The sequence below is a fragment of the Garra rufa genome, chromosome 9, assembly GCF_049309525.1.
Source record: "Garra rufa chromosome 9, GarRuf1.0, whole genome shotgun sequence".
NCBI classification, from domain to species: Eukaryota; Metazoa; Chordata; class Actinopteri; order Cypriniformes; family Cyprinidae; genus Garra; species Garra rufa.
Window position 1 is genome coordinate 28,868,662 of NC_133369.1, and position 12,296 is coordinate 28,880,957.

At 38.1% G+C, this 12,296-nt stretch overlaps 2 protein-coding genes across 3 annotated transcripts in view; both read left to right on the forward strand.

The window, feature by feature from the left end:
• Positions 1–12,296, forward strand: part of bcam (basal cell adhesion molecule (Lutheran blood group)) — a 198,807-nt gene that overhangs the window by 69,358 nt on the left and 117,153 nt on the right. The window lies entirely within an intron of this gene.
• The window catches only part of efna3b (ephrin-A3b), a 37,723-nt gene continuing 27,146 nt past the window's right edge, over positions 1,720–12,296 (forward strand). The window contains exon 1 of the mRNA XM_073846855.1: positions 1,720–1,724. Within this exon, the coding sequence (XP_073702956.1) occupies positions 1,720–1,724 (5 nt within the window). The remainder of the gene's footprint in view (positions 1,725–12,296) is intronic.

Consider the following 12,296-nt stretch of genomic DNA (forward strand, 5'->3'; position numbering starts at 1 on the left):
GGCCAGAAACATGCTTGACTCAAGTATACAAATGTGTGCTCTGAAAGGTGCCAGAGTTGCGTCCAAATATTTGTGCCTTTAAACCTTATGTGCTTGAATAGAGTGTTTTCACATTGCATCATCAATTGGCCATATTGGTGGTACTAAACGTAAACAATGCCACTGAACCAAACGAAAATCTTATTTTGCTGATTATTGCTGCTGAAAATGGTCAGTTACTGTCATGTTTTGGGCATTTAGAGTACTACAGACTGCCAAACGTTCTACCAAATCAAGAAGAAGAGTGCAAAAAACTAAGGAACTAACGCATTAGTGGTTGAATCAGGATTTCCAGAGCAAGAATCTTGACAACATTCGTGTTTGTTCTTTTCATTTCCAGTCAGATAAGTGAATTATTAGGCTAACATCTTAATTAATACTGCTTGTACTATCTTTACCACATAGTAAGTTTAGTTTGTTAATATATTACGCCCTTTCTTAATTACTAAGTCCTTCTCTATGTTTTAGCAGCTTCCACACATTTTATCCGTGGTTTAGACAAAATAAATTAACAGAACAACACATTCAGTAGGATATTAACTGTCACGGTGCATGGATCGGCTGCATTCTCAGGTCTCGTGTTTTGGTGTCTGTCATGTGGTTTGTCATGCTCATTCGATTCAGCTGCTAATCAGTCCCCGCACCAGGTGTCACGCATTACCATCAGCTACATATACTCACCTCATTCTCTCGAGTCAACCGAGCTCGACCCACCTGCATGGGCTTGTGATCCTCGAACGGGCTGACCACGGCATGGCCACTGGCTCGAGTTGGAGGTCCCTCCCCAGGGGGAAGCCGAGCGGGTAAACACCGCCGCTCGGCTCGGGAGAGTCGAGCGTCTACCCGCAGCGCCAGATCGATGAGGCCGTTGAGATCTGCGGGTAGATCCAGGGCGTAGATCTCGCGTTGGACGCGGTCAGCCAGCCCATGCAGGAACATGTCCCACTGCGCTTCCTCGTTCCATCGGCACTCCGCCGCTAGGATGCGAAACTTGATAGAAAAGTCTGAGACAGATCTCTCCCCCTGTCTGAGATCCGTCATTCCCCGTGTGGCCTCCCTCCCAGTGGCCGCGCGGTCGAACACCCACTTCATTTCGGCGGAGAGTGCCGAGAACGAGGCACAACACGGATCTTGGTTCTCCCATACCGCCGTGCCCCAAAGTGCCGCCCTCCCTGTTAACAGGGTGAGCGCGAACGCCACCCTGCTTTCCTCACTAGGAAAAGTGTGTGGTTGTAGAGAGAAATGCATGGAGCATCTAGTGAGGAAAGCCCGGCAGAAGTTCGGCTCACCGCTGTACAGCTCCGGTGGGGGAAGGCGGGGCTCAGGCGACTGATCAGCCCCGGATGGTTCAGGATGGGCGGGCGGCATGGGTGGTGGGGTTGGCGCAGTGGGAAGTTGCCAGTGTTGCGTCCGCTGGGCAAGCTCGGACACCTGCGCCACAAGAGCTCGGATCGCTGTACCAGTATCCGCCGAGCTCTTCTCCTGGGTTTCCAGCCGAGAGATGCAGGAACGCAAAGCTTCGTCGGCTGTGAGTGGGGTGGAGCCTGCTGCTACCATGATGTGGTCTGATAGTTCTGTGACGATCAACGGCGAAATAAACAATCCAAACAAGAACAAGACCAAGACAAACCAACAAGACAGTCCAAACTCCGGATCAACTATCAGACAGGGAAGGAGAGAATGAGGTGAGTATATGTAGCTGATGGTAATGCGTGACACCTGGTGCGGGGACTGATTAGCAGCTGAATCGAATGAGCATGACAAACCACATGACAGACACCAAATCACGAGACCTGAGAATGCAGCCGATCCATGCACCGTGACAATTAACCATGCAATCCATGCTGTTGTTTACGTCCGAGTATCAAATTGTAATGTAAGTGCAAACCCTCTATAGTGAATCCGTATCATATGAATACCACATAAACAGAGTAAGAAGAGATAGATGACTGATGGCGAATGATTTGCTGATCCTGAGCTCCACTGACAAACATATCATCTTGTAAATCTCGAAAGTGAAAGTAAAAAGTGAGCGCATTCAAAAAGCGATTTCAGTGCCCCGCATATTATTAGTGGCTCCTTAATGCCAGCACTTTATAAATAACAGTATAATTACCCAACCATATAATTGCGAGAGAAGGCATTGAAATTTATCTTTTTTTTTCCTCCCATGTCCTCCCATATGGAATATTTATTCCCTTTAGGGTTTCCATAGTAGGCTACACTCCATTTCCTTTCCGAAATGGTATTCAGATTCGTATGGAAGCCCATTTCCACCGCTGAATCAAATTTTTAAAAAGGTAATTGCGACTTTTTATCTAAGGTTCAGACTGTTTTCTCAGAATTGCATGATACAAACTCACAATTCTGACTTTTTTCTTGAATTTTAAGATATAAACTTAATTGCATGTTATAAAATCAGAATTGTGAGATATAAACTTGCAGTTCCAGGTTAAGTCAGAATTGTGTGATATAAACTCACAGTTGCGAGAAATAAAGACAGAATTGCAACTGAATTGCAATTACAATTCTGAGAAAAAAAGTCAGAATTGTGAATTTATATCTTGCAATCCTGACTTTATAACTCACAGTTGTGAGTTTATGTCACGCAATTCTGACTTCATTTCTCAGAATTGCGAGTTTATATCTCACAATTATTACTATGTAACTCGCAACTGCGAGTTTATATCTCAAAGTCAGATTTGCGAGATGTAAATTCGCAATTGCAAGAAAAAAATATAAAAAGTCACAGTTACCTTTTTTTAAATAAGTGGTGGAAACGGGCTTATCCTTGGAAAGAAAGAAAGAAAGAAAGAAAGAAAGAAAGAAAGAAAGAAAGAAAGAAAGAAAGAAAGAAAGAAAGAAAGAAAGACATTTAAACACGTCAACTTGCTCAGCAAAGTGAAACCCAAAAAAAGACCTGAAAATAGAAAACAATTTAGAGTCTCTATGAACTGAAATAAAGTATTATATAAGGTATTTTATTTCAGCTATAGTTGCAGAACATTTTATATTTTCATTTAGTTTAAGTACTAAAATAGCTTCACAGACATGGCTTAAGCCTAGTCCTAGACTAAAATGTAAATATTAAAATATATCAGTGCTTTTGTTTTGTCTCAAGATACACACCAGTAATGTTTTTTTCAAGGCACGCTTATAAAATGTACTTAAATGTCTTAATTAAACTGTGGCCTAATTCTGGCTTAGGCTAAGCCCTGTCTATGAAACAGGCCTAAATGAACTAAAACTAAAAACTAAAATGCAATATTCAAATACCTTCATATTTTCTCTTCTGTAATTATGACAATGACAATTAAAAATACTTGTTTGCTTGCAGTGTTTGTTTAGTGATTCTTTGTCTGACTAGATGAATTATTAATTTAAAGAGATTCCTAAAATTGTGTATAATTAACATTATTCTTTTTTAAGGATTAGGTCTACTTGGTTCAATCACACAAAAGTAAACAGATGTGTTGAACAGCTTTATTCCCAATGTTAAATGTGACGCACATTCTATATTTTGGAACTAAAGTTGTTGAACACATTTGTTTGTTGAAGCGCAACCAGTCGGGACTCACTGGTGTGGAGTATGTTTAGGACTTAAGCCTGATGGACGCGTTCCTCTCTCTCTTTAGTTCAGCGTCCTGTTTCACCTTCTCTCAGTCTCTCTGTCCCAGTTTCTCACTTCTGTTCCTGTCGTTCATTTCTTCATTTGCATTTCTCCTCTTCCTCATCCCTTCGTTACTTCCCTTTCACTTCCCTGAATGTGTCCATCCATCTCTGTCGTTCATCATCCATCTCCTTGAGACACGCACGCACACACACAAACACACACACACACAGTCAATGCTAATTCAATTTTAATTCATGACACATGGCCTGTACTGAAGCCAAATGCTTTTAGAATGGAACCCCCAGCTCAGACCAGTGCTTCCCTCTCTCTGTGTGTCCCTCTTTCCTTTCTGTCTGTCTAACAGATTGTTTTAAAGATCCATTTAAAGCTCCAGACTACTAGGGCAAAAAAACAAACAAAGGATTGGAGTGAAAATGTTTTTGTTTAAAGGTTGCTCTTTCATCGCTCAGGAGACATAAATACTGTATGTTTCATTGAAAGCCATGGTTCACCTAAAAATAAAAATTCTGCTATTATTTACTAATCCTCTTGTTGTTCCAAACCTGTATGATGTTCTTTGTTCTGTGGAGGTGGGGTGGGGTCCAAAGTTGTTTGGAAAATTAAAATAACCACAAGATTTGATTATGAATGTAGATTGTAGAATGTAGAGTTTGATGAGAAATATTTGATTTCATATCGAAATCTCTGTTTCTTTGCAGATCTAAGGATAAAATCTAAGCACAGGTTGAAACATTAAGATCTCTTCTGAAACAGAGGAGTCTTTTTCTTTTGAGGAAGATCTGAAAAGCAGGTGACTTCAGCAGAAGTTTCCATTTGCTGTCTGGTTTTGTAAGAAACCAGTTATTACACAGGTCTTCCTTTGTTGTTATTATTTGCTATGGAAATGGAACATACAAAGATAGAGGCAAATTTGATAGAAGTTAAGTTTAGATGTAGTTTGTAATCAACGTATTTGACAAATCTCTTCTTTATCTTGCCACCATGTCACCGCGGCCAGATGTACACTATTTAAAAACATAATGGGTCTCTACTAACTGTAACTTGTTTTAATGGTAGAGAAACTGATTTTTAAAGGTTCTGTAGAAACCTTTCAAAACTTTCAACGGTATTTTTAACAACATTAACAATGGGATCCAAGGTTACTAATCAAAGGTATATGTGCTTCTGCTGAAGCCATCAGTTAACATGATTTCAACTTCATAAAAAAAGATTGCAAAATTTCATATGAGGAAAAACTTCTGTTTTTGTCTTCTGTTTTCAAATTTGATTTGATGGCAAAGCTGAATGTAGAGCAGAAATTACTCCTCCTTTTTTATCAAATGTAAATAAATGTCCCATTCACATTTTCTTAGTATAAACATTGTTTGCACTATCAGAAAAAAAAAATCTATCTGTGGTCTTAAGTAGCATGAGCATATTTGAAGCAATAGGAAAAAATGCATAGTATGGGTCAAAACTATAAATTGTTTATTTTTTGCCAAAAATCATTGGGATATTAATTAATATCATGGTCCATACAGATATTTTGTAAATGTCCTAATGTAAATATATCAAAACTTAATTTTTGATTAGTAATATGCATTGCTAAGACCTTAATTTGGACAACTTTTAAGGCGATTTTCTCAATATTTAGATTTGAATCAATATTCTGTTTATTAAAACCAAGTATGAATCTCATCAAGTTAGTTTTCTTAAAGAAACACTCCACGTTTTTTTTTTTTTTTTTTTTTGAAATAGGCTCATTCTCCAACTCTCCCCGAGTTAATAAGTTGAGTTTTACCGTTTTGAAATCCATTCAGCCGTTCTCCTGTTCTGGCGATATCACTTTTAACATAGCTTAGTATAGATCATTGAATCCTATTAGACCAATATAGCATCGCGTTTAAAAATAACCAATGAGTTTTGGTATTTGTCCTATTTAAAACTTGACTCTTCTGCAGTTATATCGTGTACTAAGCGGGCACAGTAATATCACTAGTAATGCGGTAATGCTAACCTAGCTGGGAACTAATTTCAGGCACTGCGTGATATTACTGCACCTGCTTCGGCCATGTTACGGCAGGAAACATCCTTTACTATTACGCTGGAATGGGAGTGTAGTTCCTAATCTTATCGACCCAGAAAATCGCAGCTTTACATTTTCCGCCAGTATTAGTACACGATATATGTTCAGAAGAGTCAAGTTTTAAATAGGACAAATATCGAAACTCATTGGTCATTTTTTAACGTGATGCTATATTGGTCTAATAGGATTCAATGATCTATGCTAAGCTATGCTAAAAGTGATATCGCCAGAACAGGAGAACGACTGAATAAATTTCAAAACGGTAAAACTCAACTTATTAACTCAGGGGAAGTTGGAGAATGAGCCTATTTCCAAAAAAAGCGGAGTGTTCCTTTAAGCATTTTACATTTATTCCAAAATAACTACAGGCAGTAACAATTTAAACAATGTATTTGTTTGTGAACTTATGTTCAGATATTGTTTCTAATAGTTAACTTTTAATTATTTTTTAATGATCATCAGTTATCAAAACTAGGTAAAATTGGTCACAGGCACGGAGATTTACTTAAAATTTCACCAAGCTGATTTTTACCCACTAAAAACTCCCACAAATCATGTTTTCATGTCATTTTAAGTCTTATTTTGACGTAACTAAGTGGTTATATCTAAGTGTGTGAGTTGTTTACTTACTTTTTTTAATTAGTCTTCCCATTAACGCTATTAGTGTTCATACAGACTGATTCGCGAATGCGGAATGCACATGAACACAAGAGGCGGGATTTGTCGTGTGAACCAATCACAAACGAACATAATCGATCATATTGCGATGGAGGCTTTGTCTGGGTCTCCTCTGACTGGGCTCCCTCAAGGGAGTCGCATGAAACGGGGACTCCCGCTGTTTACCTACTGGTGTCACTGTTGGACAGTGTTTCTTTAGAAAAACGAGTGATTTATACACTTTTTAATGTTATATTTTGTAATATTGCCGTTGTTTTATCTTTGTACTACGAACGTAAACGCCCCTGATACAGGCCTATATACACATATAAGTATAACCAAATAATTTAAAATAAACAGTTTTGTGTTATACCATGGGTCATGTCAATACACTTCCCTCTTTCCCATACAAAAACACAACCTTTAGTTTTGTTTACATTTTGGCTGTGGTGTTGTGATTCATCTTAAACCTGGGGGGTGTTCCATAAAACAAGTTTACCAAATAAGCCAGGCTTATTTCAGTTAGTCTGACTTATTGTCACTTGATTTGGCTCAAAATAAGTCAGACTAACTGAAATAAGCCTGACTTATTTGGTAAACTTGTTTTATGGAACATCCCCCTGGATGGTTTTGTTCATAGCCTACAACTGTTTATTGAAGTTTTTTAAAATCCCTGTGGAGAAAATCAATGGGAAAACACTTTCGGAAGTCTGCTGACAAAATGGGCGGCTACTGTTGTGCTCGATATGGCCAACAGAGCTTAATCAACACATTTAAGACAGCCTCATAAAGCAGGACAACAGCTAGCGGCCATAACAGCACATATGACACATAATTAACCGGTTTGCCAAAACGTCAAGCATGCATAATCCCAACATTGAACAATACAAAACAGATAATTGAGCAATCGCTTACGTTAAAAGCTTTGCTTTCCAGGTGCATGATGGAACATCAACTGCTCCCAGCTGATATAATAACATATATAATAACATACAAGAATAAACACAGACGTGCCCACACACACAAAGAAACAAGGCCCAACAGACACATACATTCTCTCTCTTCATTGCTCAGAGGGGAGCTGTGTTCTGTAAACTTACTTGAACTTGCAATAAAGAGAGCGAGGGAGTGAAGGAAAGATGCAGAGGAGAGCAAGAGAGCCATATCCTTATTGTTGTTCAGAAGAAAGGGGGTAATAAACAGTACAGCGAGGACCAGCGTGTGTGTGTGTGTGTGTGTGTGTGTGTGTGTGTGTGTGTGTGTGTGTGTGTGTGTGTGTGTGTGTGAGGCCGGTCCATCGGTCTCTATATAGAGGTGACTGAGAAGAAAATCGAAAATGGTTAGGCTGAACTGAGATATTGAGAAAGATGAAATATTGTGTGTATTGAAAATCATATCTGCACCTCTGTTTAATAAACAGAGTCTCCCGGGTTGACTTTAAACTTCACATACTATCGACCAACGTCAAAAAGTGGCACTTTGTGTGTCTGAGTGTGTGTGTGTGTGTGTGTGTGTGTGTTTGTTTTTGTGACATATCAGGACACAAATTTGTGTAATAACATGGGTATGACATAGGTATTACAAGGAGAGGGTGACTTATGAGGACATTGCCCATGTCCCCACTTTTCAAAAGGCTTATAAATCATACAGAATACGTTTTTTTGAGAATGTAAAGATATGCACAGTCTCCTGTGAGGGCTAGGTTTAGGTGTAGGGTGATAGCAAATATCGTTTGTACAGTATAAAAACCATTACGTCTATGGAATATCCCCACAATTCACAAAAACAAACGTGTGTGTGTGTGTGTGTGTGTGTGTGTGTGTGTGTGTGTGTGTGTGTGTGTGTGTGTGTGTGCGTGTGTGTGTGTGTGTGTGTGCGTGTGTGAATTTATCTGTTGGATTAGTACAGTTCAAAAGGCTAAAACTTGCCATCAGGGCTGTGACATTGAGTGACTGCCCTGATACAGACTGAAAGAGGAGGAAGGAAAAAGGAGTGAGACGTAGAGAATGAGCCGCAGAGAGGAGTTAAAGCAAGAGAGAGCGAGAGATTGGTTGGTTTCTAATTGCCTGTGGCAAATGGGCTTTGAAACGAGGGGAAGTGAGTGGAGGTGTGTGATTTACGCTCGCACACACTCTGCTGATGTGAGGAGAGCGGTGATGAGGTCGGCCTTGAGAGCAGGTAACAGCAGCTGAACTCTCCCCCCCACCGACACATATCAATTCCTTAGCAGATTTAAAACCAAACACACACTCATCCTCTCTCTCGGCTGAAACACTGATTCCCACGAACGTTTGATTGATTAAAAAACCTGCTCTGAACACAGTGAATAGTAAACGTCTGTTTGGCTTCAAAAAGTGGAATTGTGGATTAAATTTATTGGAGTGACGTGTGGCACGTTTGCAGTCGCATACATGAGTGTGAGCTGGCGCCAGTGGCTCTATGATGCTTCTGAATTTAATAACCTTTCAATAATTTACTGCTGTAGAGGAGGAAATAAAGGACAAGTGAAGAGAGAGAGAGAGAGAGAGAGAGAGAGAGAGAGAGAGAGAGGAACAAAATGAGCAGAGGGATTGACCAAATAATTAGATGGGAGACAAAATGGAGATACAAAAGAAACATGGAGCTCTAAATACTATCGGGAGTCAAGCGCCTGTTTCTTAAGGGTGCACTAGTGGCATTCTTTATAAATTCCTATTATACAAAGCTTTTGTAGGACAATGGACTAAAGATTAATTAAAAGTTGTATTAATTGTGTAAAACTATTTTATAAACTAGTAAAATTGCACAAGAAAGGATGCATTGGTGATTTGTTCAAAAACACTGATTCATTTTGGAATGTAACAAGAGAGTCACTGAATCGTTTACACAATTGATTTGTTCATAAAATTAGATTGATTCAGGAACAAAAATGAGTGAGACATTAAATCAAAATCATTTGCTCCAGTGATTTCTTCAAAAACATTTATTCAGGAATTTAACAAGACAGTATATCATTGAATCATTGCTGTTTATTGAAAATTATTGATTCAGGATGGTAACAAATGAGTGAACCATTAAAGCATTTACTCAAACGATTTATTAAAAAATGGATTCTTTCAGGAATGTAACAAGTGATTAACTGAATAATTTACTTAATCAATTTGTTTAAAAACTTAGATTTATTCAGGAACATAAGTGAGTGATACATTAAATAATTTGCTCAAGTGATCTGTTCAAAAACACAGATTCATTCAGGAATTTAACAAGAAAGCATATCACTGAATCATTTACTCAAGCTGTTTGTTGAGAATCATTGATTCAGGATTGTAGCAAGTTTGTCAGTGATTAAAGCATTTACTCAATTAATTTAAAAACACTGATTTATTCAGAAACATAAGTGAGTGGGTTATTAAAAACAGATTCATTCAGAAATATAGCAAGTGAGTTAATGAATCATTTACTTAACTGATTTGTTAAAAAACTTAAATTCATTTAGGAACATAAGTGAGTGAGACATTAAATCATTTACTCAATTAATTTAAAAACACTCATTTATTCAGAAACATGAGTGAGTGAGTTATTAAAACAGATTTATTCAGAAATGTAGCAAGTGAGTTAATGAATCATTTACTCAACCGATTTGTTCAAAAACTTAGATTCAGGAACATAAGTGAGTGAGACATTAAATCATTCACTCAAGTGGTTTCATTGAGGAATTTAGCAAGAAAGTATACAATTTAATCATTTACTCAAGCCGTTTGTTGAGACGTATCGATTCAGGATTGTAACAAGTGAGTGAGTAATTAAAGCACTTGTTTAATTTTAAAACGCTCATTCATTTAGAAATGTAACAAGTGAAAAAAAGTGATTGGTTCAAAAACACAGATTCGTTCAGGAATTTAACAAGAAAATATATCATTCATTGAATCATTCACTCAAGCTCTTTGCTGAAATTCACTGATTCAGGTTTAAAGCACTGATTCATTTAGGAACGTAACAAGTGAGTGAGTTATTGAATCATTTACTCAAGCGATTCATTTAAAAACACTGATTCATTCAGGACTGTAACAAGGGATTAATTGAATCATTTACTCAATCGATTTGTTAAAAAACTCAAGAGCAAATTACTCAAGTGATTTATTCATTCAGGAATTTAACAAGCAAGTATACAATTAAATCATTGACTCACCACTTGATTCAGGATTATTTTAAGTGAGTGAATCATTAAAGCATTTACTCAATTAATTAAAAAACACTGATTCATGCAGAAACAAAATGAGTAAGTCATTGAATCATTTACTCAAGCGATTCATTCAAATATTAATTCAGGATTGTAAGAAGTGAGTGAGTCATTGAATCACTAAATCGATTGGTTGAAAATACTGATTCATTTAGGAATGTTCCATTCTACATTGTGTTGCTCTGAGATGTAAAATGGTGTGGATTCATTTGGAACTATTTTCATTGACGGTGCAAAATTAGACAAGATAAATTGCTAAATTGTATAAAAAATGGAACTTCTTGTTTATTGAACTATTGTATAAAATAAGGCTGTTGGTTTGAATATCCATCACTATCTCATGAGCAATTCATACGTATTTTACAAGGAGGCTAATTCGTACGACCTCACTCGTACAACCTCGCTCATACGATTTTGTATGATTTGTGGGATGACTAGGTTTAGGGGCGGGGTTATGGGTATTTGGCGCCTCATAAAATATGTACAAGTTGTAAGAATTCATATGAATTAGCCACTTCGCAAAATACGTACAAATTGCTGTGAGATCGCGTTGAAATATCAGTGCAGCTGTGATTACCTGCAGACAAATCACATGATATTCAGAGCAGATGCAATACTTCTTAATTGACTCGATGCAGAGGTCTGTATGTTAACTAAACACTTACTTTTAGTCCACAGTCATCAGTGGATCTGCAGGTGTCCTTTATAGAGCGCAGCGTGTGTGTTTGTGTGTGTTAACGCGCCCCTCACATGTGTTTTGTCAACTGTTCGCAGGACAGATGCTCTTCTTTAATTAAACGGATTGAGGGGGTTAATTAGAAGAACAGAAAAGAACAACGAGGGAAGAGAAGCGAGCTGCTGTTTCTCCTGTGGTGCTGATTCAGCTCTGGCATCTCTCTCTCTCATTACAGATATGCTCTGTAGGCACAATCATTCTGCACATATGTAACGATGAGAAAAGTGCATCTTACTCACGTTCTACATGGAAAGGTTGAGGATTTTAATTAATGTGTGTCCAAAAACAAGAAATGGACTGTAATAATGGGATTTCTGGCAACGTTTGATTAATGAAGTGAACTAAAGCGCTTAAATGGGTAGTTGTGTTTGGCTTTTGTTCTCATGTAGACGCTTGGTGTCTCTCTCTCTGTCTCTCTGTCTCTCTCTCTCTCTCTCTCTCTCTCTCTCTCTCTCTCTCTCTCTCTCTCTCTCTCGTAGTGACATTGATCCACTGAGTCTTGATCTTGCTCTAACCTGCTGTCCCAAAATCCCTTACTGCCCAGCTCAGCATCTTGCATCCTGGACCAACACAGCCCATGCAGTCTTTACACACATATACAATCACATGAATGTATATGTTCCTTCAAATGTTAGCTAAATAGTTCCAATGCTTTGCTCTTGTAGATAGATAGGTTATACTACTTTGAGCTGAGGAGGAAATGTGCATAGTCTTTTCTTAAACACTTAGGATCATTTTTGATGATTTTAAATCTTCCACGGTGGGTTACCTTTCCACTCTTCATCGCCCACTAGTGGACATAAACACAACTGCAGATTGCCTTCCATCAGTCTTCCTCCTCTGATTGTCCTGTCAGCATCCCTGCACTCAGAAGAAGTTTATAATGAAAGAGAAAGAGAAAAGCTTTTTGTTTTTCACTTTAAAAGGCTTATTTTGTGTGCTGTAG